The 19282-nt window shown below is 37.1% G+C and overlaps 2 protein-coding genes across 6 annotated transcripts; both read left to right on the top strand.

The window, feature by feature from the left end:
- Positions 1-617: 617 nt before the first annotated feature.
- glrx2 (glutaredoxin 2) lies at positions 618-4605 on the top strand. Of its 5 annotated transcripts, none has more exons than XM_036586773.1 (4): positions 618-725; positions 1505-1565; positions 1674-1850; positions 3451-4605. In XM_036586773.1, exons 2-4 carry the CDS (start codon positions 1506-1508, stop codon positions 3616-3618), a joined length of 405 nt encoding a protein of 134 aa, XP_036442666.1. In that variant the 5' UTR covers positions 618-725; position 1505; the 3' UTR covers positions 3619-4605. The 5 variants fall into 5 exon arrangements, with proteins under 5 accessions (XP_036442666.1, XP_036442667.1, XP_036442665.1 ...); XM_036586774.1 differs by lacking the exon at positions 618-725 and adding an exon at positions 736-758; XM_036586772.1 differs by lacking the exon at positions 618-725 and adding an exon at positions 742-877.
- A 2832-nt stretch (positions 4606-7437) lies between these two features.
- Positions 7438-13440, top strand: uchl5 (ubiquitin carboxyl-terminal hydrolase L5). Its single transcript, XM_036586770.1, has 11 exons — positions 7438-7642; positions 8075-8138; positions 8241-8346; positions 8928-9053; positions 9261-9322; positions 9431-9561; positions 9847-9910; positions 9996-10098; positions 10177-10290; positions 11538-11636; positions 12122-13440. The coding sequence occupies exons 1-11, from the start codon at positions 7567-7569 to the stop codon at positions 12164-12166; spliced, it is 990 nt and encodes a 329-aa protein (XP_036442663.1). The 5' UTR covers positions 7438-7566; the 3' UTR covers positions 12167-13440.
- Positions 13441-19282: the final 5842 nt, after the last annotated feature.

Raw genomic sequence — 19282 nt, 5'->3', positions numbered from 1 at the left:
ACAGCAAATAGGTTTTGGGCAGTAGGACGCTAACATCACTGCTACTGGGTGCTGATTGGTTGGCGAATGGAGCAGCTCATTGGCTGTTTGCGCTCACTGAGGTCATGAATGTACATGAGGCGCCGTTTTAAACTCCTGTAACTCGAGTTCAAAAACTCTTAAAAATATAACAGCAGTGTTAAAATGTTTCATGCTGTTCTGTGTTCAGGAAATTAATGTATTCTTTTACATTAAAATGTTTAAGCATTTATAAACTATGATTTTGCTCAAATGCCCCATCTTAACCCATTCATTTGGGGCTCGCTGGGGAGCGCCCTCTAGCGTTTGAGAAAGAGAGACATTACAGAGTGGTAATCCTCCTCTCCAAGTTCTCTGGCTCTGTGTTGCTGTATCAGGTGTGTGTTTTGCAGCAAACGCTATGATAGGCTCTGTTCATCAGCAGTCAGCATCAACTTTAAAGACATTGAAAGGAGTCGGCGGTCCCATTTCTCCGGTTTGTGCTCGTTCTCTCCATTCCTCCTGCTCCTTTCCTCTACTCGATACTCTGCGTTTTTCCTGGGTGGGAGAAAAGCAGTAGGAAGGGATGGGGAGGACAGGGGCAGCAGAAACGTTTCTGGACGCAGCCTTGGGCTGCCTGATTACCGCAGCTGACAACAGCAGCCATGTGGAGGGGAGGAGTCTAGACGCCTCAATGCGCTTCCAGGTCAGAGTAGCGGCCGACAGAGGTATGAGAGTGAATCGCTGAGGTCGAGCCAAAAGTCAGCACCTTGATTTGGGATTTTTTGTTTCCGAGGGTTGTCGCCTGTTTCTTTAATTCCTATATGTTTGTGAGAGGACGGCTTTACAAGTTTCGGCAGACTTACTGCCAAATTCAAAGGTCATTCTCCTCTTGGTAGCTTACATTAGCTAGGTGGCTAGTTGGCTAATACCATTTTACTGACTTCCAGTAAGTGCTATAAGTGTAACTAACAGGGTTTGGTGATGTGGGGCTGAATAATGTGAGGAAGACGTTCTTGGTGGCTCATTTTAATTGTAATGCTGGATTTTTGGTCCTGGTGAGACACATGGTTAGGTTAACGGCTCCTTTCATAGACTGGACTGTCATGTAGTAGCAAACTGATACATACAGCGCTGTCAGGAGGATCATTGTACATCTCGCCCCCTTATCAGACTGTTCTTCACAAATGGATTAGTGTCTAAATCTCCTGTAATTGTAGGTTCAGTTGTCTGTTTTCCTGTGATTAGCCTACTAGCCTCACTAGCCTCACCCGCCAGACTGCGCAGGTGTTTGTAGCAATGGTTGAATTTAAATTGAACAGGCAGCAGATTTGTGTTTTAACCGCCGTGGCATTGTTGTTTTTCATTGTCTCAGCTGCATGTTTCTCCTCCCGGCCAGTCATTATCACAAGGTTTAAGAATTTGTGGTAACAAAGTTCTTGATGTTCTTGATAACTGCTTGTGCTGGTGTCTGAAATAACCACACTGTCATATGTCTTATCCACAGGATGGGCAACTTTACATCCATTGGGGGGCTGTCAAGCACAGAGTCTGCCCAGTTTGTACAGGTAGGAATCACATTTCACATGTCTTTATACTTTACCTATAACTTTACATTTACCTATGTTATTTTGGGGTCAACATCACTGTTTCTACATTTTGCCTTATCGCTTTAGGATGTTGTGGCCCATAACTGTGTTGTGATATTCTCCAAGACAACGTGCCCGTATTGCAAGATGGCCAAGAATGTCTTTAATGAGATAGGAGCCGCTTACAAAGTGATCGAATTGGATGAACACAATCATGGCAGACAGCTTCAAGAGGCCTTGGCACAAATGACTGGCGCCAGAACGGTAAGGAGTGTAATTTGGTATACATCATGGAAAAAAATGATGAAAAATCTTGATTATGTCTTTAAAAACTGCTTTTATACTCTTAAAATAAAAAAAAAATGTACATCATTTATAAATATGCGGTCAGTGTAACATACCGCTGCTGTCGGAACAAAACCTCGTATCTCCATTTTTGTCGTTTTTCAGTTTTTGACATAATTTGAGTGTCTGTTGCCCTTCACATGTGTAAGTTTCATGATGAATGGACCAAAAGAAATGAAGTCTGGTCCCATTGACTTAACTTAAAAGTAAAGTATGTTTCCTCCTGTAAAGTTCTCCTGTAAAGTTACCATTTTCGAGGTTTTGATCCAGCAATATAAGCAACATGCTTACGTTACAGTGATCCAAATGCACATTACCATTCACAGTTTGCAATCACTGCTTTGAATAATATAAAACTCAGATACATGCATAAGTAAATACATATATATATATATATATATATATATATATATATATATATAGTGAAGAAGTGTTAATGTATCCAGAATGATGAACAGAGCTGTAGATGATTCTATAATGTGAATTACATTAAGAATGAAGTTACAATAAAATTAACATTAAGAATACCTCAAATTTGTGTCACATCTCTTATCAAGGGATTAATATAAATAGATATGTAGATACAGCATATTAATCATTTAGTAAGCTCTTGCTAGATGCCCTGCAAAAAATGATATACTAAATAAAATATCTTAACATATCCGCTGGTGTCTAGCTTAAAGTATTTTAGTCTTCACTGTATATATTATTAATAAATAAAATAACAGTTAATATTACAGGTGATTCAAAACTTTTGATCAGCACTGTATATTAGGGATGCAAATTTTCACGAATTCTTTTTACTGATGACTAGTCAGCGATTAATTGTCAACCAGCAAAATCATTAACGTGACCCATCAAAATATTAATATTACACACATGTGCACATCAGCTAAATTCATTATTAATGCACTGAGATATTAAACAGTGTTCCTTGTATGGATGGTGATACATAACCTACCCAGCTTAAACATAAATGTCGTGAACAGGGCTAGCTTTGGCTTAACCACATACTTCTCTAGAATTTTCCTCACATCAACATGCTTTAGACTTTCTCTCAGAGAACATGTTGTGTTATAGCTTGCAGAAGTTTGCGTTCAATATTGTACATCATTGTAGACGTGCTATCATATTTTCCTTAGTAGGTTTATCTAGCAGAACCAGTTGCCTATAGCGCCCTAATGTGTATAATTCTCAACTTGAAAGATAAACTTGCCTATTCAAATAGGAACTGTTGTTTTTTGGAAATGAAATAAAAACATAGGTTTAAATTGTTTTAACCGATAGCATTGGTTTAAAATTTATTTCTTAGTTAATTTGTCAGTTAATTGTTTAATTATTGACATCACTACTGTGTAAAATAAGTTATACCAAAAATCTGGTAAATGGTAATATTACAGATAAGCCAAAGGGTGAAACAGTTTTTGCAGATATGGTTGGTGCAGGGTAACACATTCTGTAAATATGAGCACATTCACTGTGTGTGTTTTGAACTCTTAACTTACTTGATTGATTTCAGGTACCAAGAGTTTTTATCAACGGTCAGTGCATCGGAGGAGGCTCTGATACACGGCAGCTTCACCAACAGGGGAAACTGTTACCTCTGATTGAGAAGTGTAGCCCGTGCTGCCTGAACAGCGGTCCAGAGGGATCAGGGAGTGGACAAAATCCCTCCAGGCTGTCTTAACCAATATGTACATTGACCCATTTTTGCACTATTGCCATCTTTTCAGAGCCACTAGATTTTTAGGAGTATAGATGATGAACAGCTGGGAAGAGCAGTGCCAACAGACACTTTCAGTCACCAAATCCTGTTGTTTTTGGGTTTTTGACAAGTTGATTTGACTTGGAACTGGAGTTGTATTTGCTGTAAATCATTTATTTCCCTGGAAATCTACTCCTGTAGTGTAAATACTGTTCAAAGTCTTTGTAGGTATAGGTGGTTTTTTATTTATTTTGGATTGTATTTTAGTTTTTAAATGATGTAAGTTATCCTACCTCAGTATTAAATTGTATTGTATTTTTAACAAGTGAATGGAACTATTTACTGTCCTTGCCCAAAAAGCAGCATGTTTGTGTTCAAATGGGTGGTGGAAATTTTTACACTATTTTAAAGTGAATTCAAATGATTGGGAAATGATTCCCTCTTCCCTGTATTTTCCATATAATGGTATGAAAAAACATTTGGCACCTCTGGTCAAATAACATTTTTGTTTATGTTTTCTGTGATAATAAGTAAACTTCCTCCTCTGCACATTTTAATGCACAATTACAGTTTATTTACTGAATTTTACATAGTGACAAAACATAAAATGTGACCTGTGCAAAAGTTATAGAATTTTTTCCAATATGGAAACAAACAACACTAAATTTCCAGAGAAATGCCATTTTTAAGTTTGCTCACTGTAGAGGGTGCGTTAACTTATTTTCACTTAGAAAATCAACAAAGCATAGTTTGCCTGGGGGTGTACAAACTTTTGCATATGACTGTATATTCCTCAGAATGTTGCATGCATGTCAATACACTGTGTAGCATGTGCTCAGTGACTATGGGCCGAGACAAAGATCTGAAAATTCAGGCGAGAATGACTCTTGATTAACATGACACATACATCTACATTATGTGTTATGAAATTCAAAAACAATAACTTGCTAATAAAAGGAATGCTTTGTATCACTATATCCAGTACGATGATGTTGGAGAGGACCCCTGCTCCCCCCCCTTCCCAAAATAAAGTCAAGGTCGCAAGTGGTTCTTCAATGGTCCTTTAGTAAACATAATGGATATATATAGAACTGTGACAACTCAAAGAGCATATGATTTCTGTGATGGAAAACTTGTATATAGTTAAAATGCCCAAAAAGAGTCTAACATCATATACAGTTACACAGTTTGTATCTTATGATATTTCTGTCGTCAAAGGAGGAGTGCATGAACACCCCAACACCCCAGATAAAATAATGTGCGTGCTGATTTGTGTATTAATTCTGTTTAGGTGATTCTGGCCCTGGCGCCCATTTATTAGAACAGTGCATTTTTTTTTGTCTGCGTATATTGCCAGTGCACATATGTTTGCCCACAATGTGGCCCCTTTTAAACTTATGTTTTAAGAGAGCTTTTTTCCCCTGAGGAAAATCACAGACACTTGGTGCACAGTGATTTGATGTGCATTGCAGATAAACTTATACCAACTTGGACATTCTTTACAATGGTGGTTATAGGAACCAGCACATGTGGCCAAAAGCTTATTCAAAAATTATTGTGAAAGAACGTCTCAACAATCAGGCAATGTATGTAACTATTTTGCGGAATAACTTTTTGTGAGGTAGCTTTAAAGGGAACTTAGACTACTGTTAGAAAGTCAAATAACATTTCTTTATTGCTGTGGGGGGATTCTGGATGGTTGTATGACAGACACAATGCATGCTGTGTATTGTAGTGAGAGATGAACAAAAACTTTGAAACAAAATTATGATTTGTAGACCAAAAACTGTCACAAAACTACTGTAAAGCGATGTCTCAGACATCAAGCAGCGCATTAATAACCATTTCATGCAATAATTTTCTATGAGGGAGCTTTTAGATGCATTGAGCACTTCAGACGTCTTGGGCTGTATTACAGAAACTTCTTAAGTCTGAAATCTTATCTGCTCAGTCACCATGACAACTTTAGTTAGGATTGAATTTAGGGCAGAAGCTATTACAGAACAGCAATTCTTAAGTTCATAATCTTATCCTAACTTCAGATAATGGAAACATCCTAATTAGGCAAAAATTCTTATTAACTTTAAAACAACCCCAGAGCTGTCTTATCTTCTGTTTAACCGTCTGTTTCTATTGTTTTGTGCTGTCAGGCAGCACAGTTCACTGTAACCAGCATAATGACGCTACATCTACACTGAAAACTTTGACCTGTGTTTTTTTCTAACAGCGTTTTAAAAACCCCAGGCGCTGCACACACAATCTCCACCGTCCTCTTATTACCTTTGTGTGTTAATGTTGGTGATACAATATTGCAGTGATGTTGGTGAATAATGAGGAGACGGAGCTGAATGTGTGTCTGTTTATTAGGAAGAATAACGTTAGCGCGCTCGGCTAAAGCGTTTGGGAAACTGAAACTGAAACTGGGGAGCAGTGACGCTCTGAAAAACACAATATTCTTCATTCTCAGTTTATTTTTAATATATTTAGTTTTATTAGACCTTTTTTTATACCTCAGTAACGGTAGCTAACATTAGCTGTCTGGCTAAGTAACTGGATTATGTGTTTATGTTTCAGCCGTGCGCAGGGTCGGTAAGAGCACGGTATTCTGTACACTTCAGTATTCCGTACACTTGCAACTTTTCCTGTTTGTGTAAAAAAAACCCACTTTCTTGACATTTTTCCATCAAGTCGGTTGGCAAGATCATCTAAGCTGGGTTTGGACATCAAATCTATGCAAAAAACTGACCCCCAGCGCGACCCGAAAATGGCGGGTGGGGAAACCCAGGGATGCGAATGTGAATGGGGTGGGGAAAAATTTCACGGCCGGTTAAAATGCATTTTATCACATTTAAACATCATATTTAACACTTAAACGAATATTAAACAATGGATTATCACCATGAAACACAGTATATTTAGTACTGAGTTGTTAATCTAAGTTTACACCTCAACTAAGTTAGCGATACATTAGCAGACTCCTTTCAGCTGAGCAGCTTCATACCACTGACTCACTTTACTAGACTTTGTTTCCATTGTAGCCTCATTCATTGCACATAATGTTTATATTAATTCAATTTTATAATCAATATAATCAGTTAATGTCTATTTTTATGCAATTACATTCAAATAAAATGCAGGGAAAACTGTACGGAAAACTGCTCCTTCTGTGGAAGCTGGTGTACGGAATACTGACGGTACAAACCGATGACACAGATGATGTTTTTTCCTTATTTCTTTAAAAGTATTGGCCCAAATGTGACCAATCAAAATGCATCTTGGTTGCTAGGCAGATTTTGCAGAGTCCAACCAATCATTAAATCGAGTATGACTTCGGGTATTTCCGCAATAACTACTAAAACGCGAAAAGTGCCGAAGTACTGTACGGAATACAGCACTCTTTAACAGACACACAGTTGATTGTTGACTTTGATCGAGTAAGTTAAGTTTTCCTAACTTAAGATAAAATGCTGTAAGATAAGATAAGATTCCTAAATTAAGATAAGATTTGCTTCTGTAACAGGAATTTGTGAAAAATCTGATCTTGACCTGTCAGATCTTAAGTCAAGACAAAAAGATCTGTAATACGACCCCTGGTTCCTATCACCACCACTGTGAATAATTCTGACTCTAACATTTTCTAGAAGTATTTCACATCAAAACACTTTGAGTGATTTTGTTGACATGGTAACATTTAATAACGCAGAAGTTTTGAAAATTCCGCTTGAACGTAAGGAGCGTTTGGCTTGTGTAATGCGCCCGCAGACGGGTGGGGGGCAGTCTTGAGCCGAACTCCTTCAGAAACACCGCGTCGAAGAGAAAGCTGTGTGCGAATGTTCAAGTGTCGTGTTGTTTCTTTAGCACAGCGCAGCAGCTCAGTCAGCTCACTTACATGCTGAATTACCGTTACGTTCGCTGAGTTAACTCGCAGACATGGCTGGAAGCGCTGGAGAATGGTGCCTCATGGAAAGTGACCCGGGGGTTTTCACAGAACTGATAAAAGGCTTTGGTGAGCGGAGTGTTTGTTGTAGACGCATTAGCAGGCTAACTGAGCTAAAGCTAGCGCTGTGATTGAGTGAATGGGCTCACCGTCATCATCATGATCATCGTCCAGCTGCTCACATTACGAAATGATAGTGAAGTGAAAACATAGCTGCGCTGGATAAACTATGCTAACCTTTATTTTGCACTTGCAACTCCAGTAAATAAGCTTAGGAAACATATGAGACAGCTTTGCTAGCTTGGCACTGGCATGAATGAGGAGCTAGCGTGACACCCTTCTCCCATCTGCAGCAAAGAAATCAAACCCATTAGAAATTAAGTTCAGTACATGGTCGTTGAGAGAAAAACTAAGCCTAGAAATGTTGATTGTAGGTTTGCAGTGTGGCAGAGTGAACTAGTGTCTCTGCAACTCATTTTATTCCTTTTTACCCATCGCCAGGATGCAAAGGAGCACAAGTTGAGGAGATATGGAGCATGGAGCCAGAGAACTTTGAAAATCTCAAGTAAGAAAGGAGTTGAATGATCAGAAGTGTGATTGCAGTGATTTTGCATTCAGCAGGAATGTTATTTACAATTGATTTTACATATTTTTTTTTTTCTTCCAGACCGGTTCATGGCTTAATTTTCCTCTTCAAATGGCAACCTGGTGAGGAACCAGCTGGGTCCATTGTACAGGACTCGAGACTTGACCAGATCTTTTTTGCCAAGCAGGTGTGTAGCCTTTTTGGACTACATAGTTATATATCTGTTTATATACAGTACCTTCCAAAAGGTTTTAAGCACTGAAGCAAATTGTTTAAAACCATTTATCTGTGCACCCACCTGTGTTTTTGCCAGTGTAAAACATTACATAACATCAAAATACATTCAAATAAACATTAATGCTGTAAGACACAACACATTTTGCTTGTGAAAAATAGTTAATATCTTGTGATTTAGAGGAACAGAGGATTTGTTTCAGATTTCTCATTGATGTCTCTACCCATCACAGAGATCTGTCAAATTCACCCAGCAGTACACCTGATTTAATTTTAATGAAACATTGCTTAGCCGAATCAGGTACTGGATGATAACTAAGAATAGTATTTATTTTACTCAAGAAGAGATTTGTAAAGGGTTTAGCCAACACTGACATTAGTATTTTGTGGTAAAATAAATTATTAAGTAGCCTGATTAAAAAGTTTTAAAATGTATTTTTCTCAGGTGTCTCAAACTTTTACACTGTACTGTATGTCTGTATGCATCTTCAAAGACAAGGAAGATTATTCAGTTTTGTATTTTTGAGGTTTCAGGTCATTAACAATGCTTGTGCAACGCAAGCGATTGTCAGCGTGCTGCTGAACTGCTCACATCCTGACATGCACCTGGGTGAAACACTGACAGAGTTCAGAGAATTCTCTCACAGTTTTGATGCTGCAGTAAGTTTTGTTCTGTACTGTATTTCAAATGTTCTCAACTGTCTTTGTATTGGAACAAACTTTGCAAAGTATTGACACTGTTACAGTACTACCCAGTCATTTTAATGCTGCAAAAAATTAATCAGGATCTGTCTTATATTTGAGCCACTCTTCAAGTGCATCAGTGTTTATTATGGATGTTGTATTTGTGTCCTTTTCCTTTTTAAGATGAAGGGTCTTGCTCTCAGTAATTCTGAAGTGATACGACAGGTTCACAACAGCTTTGCCAGGTAGAACCATGTGTTCATTCACATTTAACACCATGTCTAATTCAACATTTAGATCCAGTGTAGTTTTGAATACTGCTTAAGAAACATTTTTTCTGTTTTTCTTTACAGACAGCAGATGTTTGAGTTTGATGCTAAGTCATCATCTAAAGATGAAGATGCTTTTCATTTTGTGAGCTACGTGCCTGTTAATGGTAGACTTTATGAACTGGATGGACTTCGTGAAGGACCTATTGACCTAGGTAACATGAGTTTTTAATTTGATGTGTACTAAATGAATTGGCTTTGACATTGCAGTGGAAATTGATACATTTATAGAAGTCATTAGATTAAGACATTCAACTGTACATTTTGGAAACTCAAGTCTGAAAAGAAGTTCTGTTCATAAAAGAGGTCACTTGTTTAAAAAAGAAAAGAAAAAGTGTACAACATCCTAGCATACTGGTATTTTCCCACTGCTGTGTCCCACTGCTGAGATGCTGTTTTCTAGGCCATGACTTTCTGAAAATAATGTGACGTTTTTTTAGGTGCTTGCAACCAGGATGACTGGATTAGTGCAGTTCGGCCAGTAATTGAGAAAAGAATACAGAAGTAAGTGTCAGAAACAGAATTACCGTCATTTTTTTTCCATAAGATTAATATTTTTCTTAACTGGCCCTATTCTTTCAATTGTCAGATACAGTGAAGGTGAAATCCGTTTCAACTTGATGGCCATTGTGTCAGACCGCAAGATGATTTATGAGCGTAAAATTGCAGAGCTACAGGCCCAGTTATCAGAGGTAGGTGCTCAGTGGAGATGTGGGACATTCATTAGCAGCAAGTTTTCCCCTCATGTAAGAATGTCATTGTGATCACAGGAAGAGCCAATGGACACAGACCAGGGCGGAAATCTCCTCAGCTCCATCCAGTCAGAAATCGCCAAGTTCCAACTCCTGATTGAGGAGGAAAATCAGAAACTTAAAAGATACAAAGTACGTCCACATGTTTTCTTTTACGATGTCTTGATTTATTGGCTTAAAATTGAGATGAAGATTCTCGCAACTCTTCAACACCAGTAAAAACACCATATAATTATTAGAATAAATGCAAACAAACAATTGCATTATTAATTGATATCTTTTAGGCTACTTAGAGGATTTGAAGCTGCACTATGTAAGATTTTTTTTGTTAAAATTAAAAGAAGCAACAATACTAAGTTGCACTATTACAAGTTGCCCTGTAAAGCCTGAAATAATCATTTAAAAGTAAGATGTGTCTGATTAGATTTTGCAGTTTGAGTTTTTCAGACCACGGCATACATCTATACATATTATTGTTGTGCACAGGGGCTAGGTCTGGTTCGATGGTTAGGTCTCACATGCAAAATCAATATCATACTGATAAAAAATGCTGACAATAGTAGATAATTCATTTACATCCTCAAAAGACTCTCCCTTCACCAAATTGAGACCAGATTCTCTTTGCATGCTCTTTTACTTGCAATCATCAGATTCATCCGCTCGAGGAAGGAACCCAAAGTGCAACCAACTGACCTTAGAAAATGTTTTTCTGCATTTTGCATGCAGTTGCACATTTTCACCAGAGAGGTCTCCAAATCCTACATAATGTGGATTCAATGAGGCATTTATTAACCAAATTAGGCATCGGGTGATAACTAAAAATAGTACTGGGCTGCCACGAAGAGAGGATTGGAAAAGGTTAAATGAACGTATTAGCACACATATAAGCAGTTGTTGTTGTTAAATAAATGTAATTATATTTATTCTAATAATAGTGTTTTTATGAGCATATAAATACTTACTGCTCATATAAATAGCTTTTTGTTCTGGTGTCCAAAATGGCACAGGTTTCACAGTTATCACATGATTTTCATGTTCAGGAACACTGAATTATTCAGTACCTGTATGGTACACAATGTTCCTGTAACCATGGCACTGCAGTTTCATGGTTACAAGAAGTGAAAGCTGGCAATACTGTGTATTAGAGAGCAGCCTTTTTTGTTTACAATGATTATTGCAACTGAACATACAACTAAGCAACAAAGCAGAGAATATTTTCTAAATGGAGCTCAATGGAGACAAGCTGAACTCTGAGCTTTCAGAAAATGCTTTATAATAGTAAAAATTGTGGTAGTCTGGTAATGCATGTTTTATAATAATAATAGTAGTAATAATAATATAAATATAATAATAATGGTATGTTTTAATTATGCCTCTAGATTGAAAACATTAGAAGGAAGCACAACTACCTACCCTTTATCATGGAATTACTGAAGACCCTTGCTGAGTATCAACAGCTGATCCCACTGGTTGAAAAGGTAAGTTTGTGATCTGTTGAAAAGCTGCACTAGTCTATAAGTCCTATCAAACAACTAAAATATTTAAATAAAAAAGTTTAAAAATAAGTCAGAAAAGGCAAGTGATAGATGCGTAACATTGCTGTTTAACTGTAACATTTGAAGTACAGCTCTTTGAATACCACTAGAAGGCAGTGTTGATGTAATTTAATTCAGGACATTCTACTCTGTCTCTCTCATGATGCCTCGATATGTAACCAAATCTTTCAGAAATCACATTTGTCTTGAAGTTGCTTTGTTCATCAGTGGCTTTTGAAAATGTACAGTTTTGCAGCACCGCGACCCTGAATGTAGTTTAAAATGTCCCAGAGCTTTATTTTTTCATATTGTTGTTCTACACTACAGGTTTGTATGCTGCTAAATGCATGTAGAGTGTAGCTGCAAGAAAATGAGTTTGAAACAATTTTTAATTTCTTTCTCTTTCTTATTTTTCTCTCTTCCATCAGGCTAAAGAAAAGCAAAGTGCCAAAAAAATTCAAGAAGCAAAGTAGTAACACCACATTTTCAGTCATTTGTGTAATTTGCCACGGAATCCCCTGATGTACTTTCGTCATCTGTACTAATGAGAGCACCTATAAACTGAACCCCGAGTGTGGTGCTTTTTGTCATATTGTCTAAAAGCTTCCACGCTTGCATGCTGAGAAATGTTTAAATAAACCTGTCTTATTTTCATATAAATTCCATTGTTGGTCAGAACAGTTGTGGTTTGATTTGTTTTTTTTGAACCATTACACTTTTAGATGAGTTGATTTTGTTTTAATTGTCAGTATTGCCATCTAACCTAAATATATTTCCTAAATTTACTAGGGATGCACAATGAAATCAGAACTATTTTGGAATTGACAGATAATTGCTTTAAAAAATGATCTGTATCGTACAGATGTTAAGATTTTACTAATATTTGAAACTAACACTTTATGTATTTATTGTACATCACAATAGCAGAGTGTTTAGGCAGCACTGGTCTACTGTGCAAAAACATCTGTGTTCAGTTCACTTTACTGCATTTGTAACCATCCAGAAATAACCTGTAATGCTAATCCGTGTAGATGTAGTCCCAGCTTCTCCATTTTATATATATTTATGTATCTGTATCAGCATTGGAAGATATGTACATGAAAGATATCAGGTATCAGCAGTTGCCCACGATTTCCACTTCAGTGCATCCGTAGTATTTACAGTATCAGTTAAGTGATATTAAGTCATGCCCATGAGGAAAAGAACTTTAATGCTTCAAAATGCTATTTATTTACATAGAGTTGAAGAGGCTGTACAGAAGTGTGAAACTGAAAAATACATGTTTTAATTTGATAATATGCTGGATATATGGTTAACAAAGCTTGTTAATAGAAAATATAATCGTGTTTAAGAACACACTACACACTACAGCTTGTTCTTTCTGAGTATTTTCTGAGCTTATAATCAGATTGTCATTAAATAAAGGTTTTTTTTTTTTTACCTTTTCTTTAAGTGGACTTTACAGTATGAGTGACTGTGTAAAGCCTGAAATAATAATTTATTTTTAAGTGATGTTAGGTTGGAGTTGTTCAGGCCCCATCATATGTCTTTATGTATTAATGTCACATGCACAGGTTTTGAAAAGAAGGTTCAGATAGATGATCGATTAGGTCTCAATGTAAAATCAAGGGGCCGACCGGTTATCTGCCCGGCTGATCATCGGAGCCGATATACGACATTTTTTCCGATTATCGGAATCGCCATTTGAACTTGCTTCCTTGCCCGATAAAAGCAACATTTGTTATAATTTATCTGTTTTTTGTTATGTTTTATCTATAATTTTTATCTGACGCAACCACACAAAAAAACACTTCTGTAGTCTGGCCCAATGTCCTGCCTACAGTGTTACTGGATTGTTTGTAATGTGGATGACTCATCAAGTACAACCAACCAGCACTTCTGTAGTCTGTCTCTTTGTCCCACCCCATGTTGAGTAAGTCCAGGCAAACGTGCTTGTCGGTTTTGTGAGGGAGACGCAGGAAGGAAATGAAGCAGCGCTGCCTGCACCTCCACAGTGAGAGGAAAAGGTACATGTCAAAGTTTGGCAAAACTCTCAAATGGGACCATCTTGTTTGGTTAAAGTGTGGTTTCTGTTCATGGGAGCAAACATGCTGTGCAGACTCAAACTGCTTCTGTAGTAGTTTGAGCATGTTCAGAATATGTGTGTGCCTATGCCAAATTTATTATTTTGCATTATTATTTTTAATAAATAAGTTACCCAATTTTTGTCATTTTCATTTCTATTATTGCTTGATAAAAGTACAGACAGCTGCAGCTCCCTACCTCCAAAGATTCCACTGCTCTGCTTAAACTAAACGAGCCATTTCCTTTTAATCATTGTATCATCGCAGGAAATACATTTTTGGCAGGTAGTGACAGGTTTTACTGCATGATAGCTCAGATGCTTTATACATTTTTTTAGTCTCTATCTAGGCTTTCTTGCTTGCACCCATATTCTGAAAGGGCAAGCTCTGTCCTTTTTGAGCTCGATTTTTTTCTTACAAACGTCATTGAGATCTGATTATTTTTGTCTGCTTAAAGATAACTTTAAAACTTTTCTTTGCAGCATATACTGTCTAAAGCTCAGTAGACTTTATTTTGTTCTAATATTCATATAATGTAAATTGTGAGTAGTTTCATTCTTGTAAACTTTCACACTACAAACATCAAATTTATGGTAGATTAATATCAGCTCTACTTTAGGAGGTGTGTTTAGTCTGTGCGCTGGTACATGTGGATCAGACACAGCTGTGCTGCTGGACTTCTTAAATTGTGTCCACTCACTGTCCACTCTATTAGATGCTCCTACCTTGTTGGCCCATCTTGTAGATGTAAAGTCAGAGACAATACCTCATCTGCTGCTGCGCTGTTTTTGTTGGTGATCATCAGTGTTCACTGGATGCAGTTGGCTGGATATTTTTGGTTGCTGGACTATTCTCAGTCCAGCAGTGACACTGAGGTGTTTAAAAACTGATCCACTCACACCAGCACCACGTCAGTGTACCTGGGGGTTTGAGAATGATCCACCAGATATAAAGGATGCCAAAGGAGTTCTTTGGAGTGATGCTGTAGAAGAACCACTTTTGGTTTACTAAAGAACCTTTCAATGGGTGGTTCTTTAAGGTTCTTTAACCTTTTTGCAAATGATATGTGAGTGTGAAGAACCTTTTTTATAGATTAAAAAAAAAACCTTCCCTACAAACGTATGTGTTAGGGCACTATTTTTGTGTTTTTGCATGAGGAGCTAATCATGCCTAATGATTGTTGATATGACGTCTTTTTCTTGTTGGATTCTCGACGTAACGTTAAATAACCAAAACACAACCAGTTTTCAACAATAGAATATTGTTGGTGATTTTGGTTGAGAGTTTGACGTAGATATAACATTGAAATCAACGTGAATTTCTTGCTGGCAATTTAAATAGTGCTTAAAATTTAATTTCTGTTTTGAGTCTGCTATTCTTTCTGTATTGAGCGTGTCAATTTTCTGCTTTTCACATGTTAAAATTTCTCAAATCCCTCAGGAGCTTGAAGGCAGATGGTATGATCTGTAAAACATGAGCACCAAATACTTACTTGGGAAAATTAGCTGTAGATCCTGTGAATCTAATTAAAACTTTTTATAGATTTAAAAAACCTTCCCTACAAACGTTCCTCTACCTTTTACAGATTTTTCCAAAGTCCAGCATGTTCAAGTCAAGAACCATTTCTTAGTACACTCTTTATTTATAAGAGTGTGCACTCTTAAAAAAAGATGGTTCTTCAAGGGTTCTTTAGTAGAGAAAATAGTTCTATATAGAACTATGAACACTCAGAAAACCCTTTGCATAATTAGGGTTCTTTGCATCATGAAAGGGTTCTTCAGATTAATGGAGAATGTGCTGAAGATGGAATAGAACCTTTTTTTTTTTTAAATGCTTTTATATAGCACTAAAAGGGTTATGATGTCAAGCTTGTCACAATAGCAGAACCCTTTTTGGTGCTATATAGAACCCTTTTCGAAAAGGCTCTATATAGAACCATCTTCAGCACATTCTCCATCAGTCTGAAGAACCATTTTATGATGCAAAGACCCATTTAATCATGCAAGCAGTTCTGTAAGTGTTCATGGTTCTATATAGAATCATTTTCTTTACTAAAGAACCCTTGAAGAACCTTTTTTAAGAGTGTAGGTGAAAAATACATTGCTAAATACATTGTACACTGAGAACTATCCACACACTAAGCAAAGTCTTTTGTTTCTATTCTTGCCATTGTGTTTATTTACATTGTTTCATGCTCCACTGAAGCTGTCCTTGTCTTACAGCTCATGTAGTTTCACATTTGTCCCCAAGTATGGAAAGTACACACAGTCTTACTCTGCTGTGCCTTAAATAGAACAGAACAGAACACACACTTTTACCCAAAGTAGAGTTCTTTGCACCCTCGATTTGTGCCTGGAAATGGTGCTTCTGGGGGGTTTTAGTGTTTATCAGTCTGAGTGGGTTGGAAGCAGCTTTATGATATTGAGCTCTCACTGCGCTATATTGTTTGGAGGCCCAGGGTTCCTGGAAAACAGTCTGCGATCTTCTAAGGTATATTGACTGATCAAATATGAGTGTTTGTTAAAACCAGGGATTAGGATGTCATACAGTACATCACGTACACGTGAGCACATATGTAATTGTTTGCAAAGCCAGTGGCGCTCCTTTAGCATACAGCGTGGTTCTCTAGCAGTTCCTGTTGGTTTTGATGTTCTTTATTAAAGTCAACCTGAAATCCAAATAGACTTTTTTTTTTTTTTCTGATTCACCTTACCGTTCAATTTAAATGACATATTCTTGTTTTGGCCTAATCTTTGATCAATATATGTTAGGGCACTATTTTTGTGTTTTTGCATGAGGAGCTAATCATGCCTAAGGATTGTTGATATGACGTCTTTTTCTTTTTGGATTCTCGACGTAACGTTAAAGAACCAAAACACAACCAGTTTTCAACAACAGAATATTGTTGGTGATTTTGGTTGAGAGTTTGACGTAGATATAACATTGAAATCAACGTGAATTTCTTGCTGGCAATTTAAATAGTGCTTAAAATTTAATTTCTGTTTTGAGTCTGCTATTTTTTCTGTATTCAGCGTGTCAGTTTTCTGCCTTTCACATGTTAAAATTTCTCAAATCCCTCAGGAGCTTGAAGGCAGATGGTATGATCTGTAAAACATGAGCGTCAAATACTTACTTGGGAAAATTAGCTGTAGATCCTGTGAATCTACACTGGTTGACCAGTAACAAGAGTCAAAGCTTCTCAAATGAAACGTGCGTGAGTTCTGAGGTAAACCATGCCTGGACATCTCTAGATCTTTTCAATTTTAATATAGCTGTTTTCACAGTGCACTTGTTTTACATAAATGCAATGCAAAATCATTTTACTCTTACTTGGTATATATTTATATACATATATACAAACATCATAGTGTTTTAAATTATGAACGTTAGTAGGTTTTCACTGGAAGTGTAGCTTTAAATGGAAGCAACCCCACCTATAGGCCACCTTAAAAGAGAAAAATCACTAATCTAAGCTAACTTTAATTACAAGAAAGCTTTACGTTTTACTTACCCAAATGTAAGTTTTTCAGTAGAGATATACACTGATGGGGCATTTCATCAAAACAACCTCTTTGTTTCTACACTCATTGCCTATTTTATCAGCTCCACTTGCACTTTGTAGTTCTACAATTACAGACTGCAGTCCATCTGTTTCTCTGCATACTTTGTTAGCCCCCTTTTACCCTGTTCTTCAGTGGTCAGGACCCCCACAGGACCACCACAGAGCAGATATTGTTGTTAATTAAAGTTTGGGGGAAAATATTAACTAATAATGTTTCATCGTCTCACCAACCACCCCAACCTATCACTGAGAGAAATGCTCAGCTAGTTTAGAGAAACTCTCTAAAACTTATTTCCACTCAGAAATGTAGCAGAATGCATTCTGACTTCCAGTTCACGTTGACCACAATAGTGTTTATCAGAGAAAACGCTGTTGCACTTGAGTGTGTTGTTTTTGAACAATGGATGCGAGTGAGGTTTAACACTATTTAAATGTAATTACACCGTTAAATAAGGAGTTGCCTTTACATTTGACTCCATCTGAAATTTTGTTCTCTCTGCAAAACAAAACTGAACACACAACTTTTTCACTTTTAACAAATAAACTGCTCTACTCACAAGTACAAATGTGGGATCAACTGAAAGTTTAAAATCTTCACTTTCTGAAGAGCATTAAAGATGAATTTCATCATTTTAACTTTTAGGCACTTGGTAAGTCTTATTAGGTTGTCTGGAGATACTGTACAGCTTCCAGAGCAGGGGTCAGCAACATGTGGATTTGTAGGTAAAAATAAAATGATCCTCCTTTGCAGTAAAATAAAGCTCTGCTGCTCGTTCAACACAGTTTTAACAATAATGGTCTTAAACATTGGAGTTAATGTATAACTGCTAATTCTCCCTTTAACCCTGAAGGTTGGCGCGCAGACTGCTGGTCACCATACCAACACAGACAACTGCTAGTAGCCTAGCTAGTAGCTAACGACAAGGCATAGAGAAAGATTTAGAAAGAACAAGGATAATTTGGAGATAAAGGCACCATTTAAGGTGGAATGGGAAAATTCAAACAAGAAGCTGGCAAATGAGAAGCTGACTTCAGCTTTGTAAAAAATCTAACGTTGAGAGACATTTTCCAAGAAAGTATTCCACTTTCAAGGAAGAGTTTCCTGCCGGAGATGTGAGAAAAGCGGCTGCTAAAATCTGTGCTGATGCTTAAAGCAGAGCTTTTTCTGCGTTGTCATTTACATTATTTTTTTAGCCTACAATATATTATGTGTATATTTGTATGTAATATGTATATCTGTATATTTACAGCCAAGATGGTTAAATGGATATAAAATGTTGTGGCTCTCAAGGTAGTTTGATTTTTGTTGAAAGGACAAAATGGCTATTCTTAACATTTGGGTTGGGAATATTTACTTACCAGCCAGGCTTCTGCTCTCTTCTCATATAAATGTGTTGAGTACAAAAGCTGCTTGTGCTTTCCACACGCAACTTGCCTGCTTTCCCTTTTGAGTCTTGGAACAATTAAAATAACATACATTTAATATTCCTGTTTCTTAATGAATAATATGGCAGTCTTGAATGTTGTATGATTGCCTTGCAGATAGTAAGCTGATGTGTTGGAGCTGAACTGCAGCAGAAGGTGTGAAATCTGTGGAGGATCACTGCACAGTCTGAGTTTGGCTTTAGATAGAACAGTCAAAACAGAACGAGCATCTGTTTAGTATCAGACTCGGCGATGACATCATCTGCAGGAACGAGGCGAAAGTAGGGGTCTGTCGTTGTGGTTATTGCGTCTTTACAAACAGTAATAGCACAACGAATGTTATGTGAAATGCTGTTCCTCTGCATTAAGAGCAGAGCAGTCGTCAGTAATAAGCATATTCATAACAATGTGTTCCATACCCTAGAAGGCTGCTTAAAGATGGGTCTCTGTTTTATAGACCAAATAGGCCCTTTTCACAGTTCCAGTTTGTTTTAGCTGGCTTTTACATATTTACAGTT

This window comes from Colossoma macropomum, unplaced genomic scaffold (assembly GCF_904425465.1).
Source record: "Colossoma macropomum unplaced genomic scaffold, Colossoma_macropomum, whole genome shotgun sequence".
In the NCBI taxonomy this organism is placed as follows: Eukaryota; Metazoa; Chordata; class Actinopteri; order Characiformes; family Serrasalmidae; genus Colossoma; species Colossoma macropomum.
Note: the sequence above shows the minus strand (reverse complement) of the source record. Positions and strands in the feature narration are given on the sequence as shown.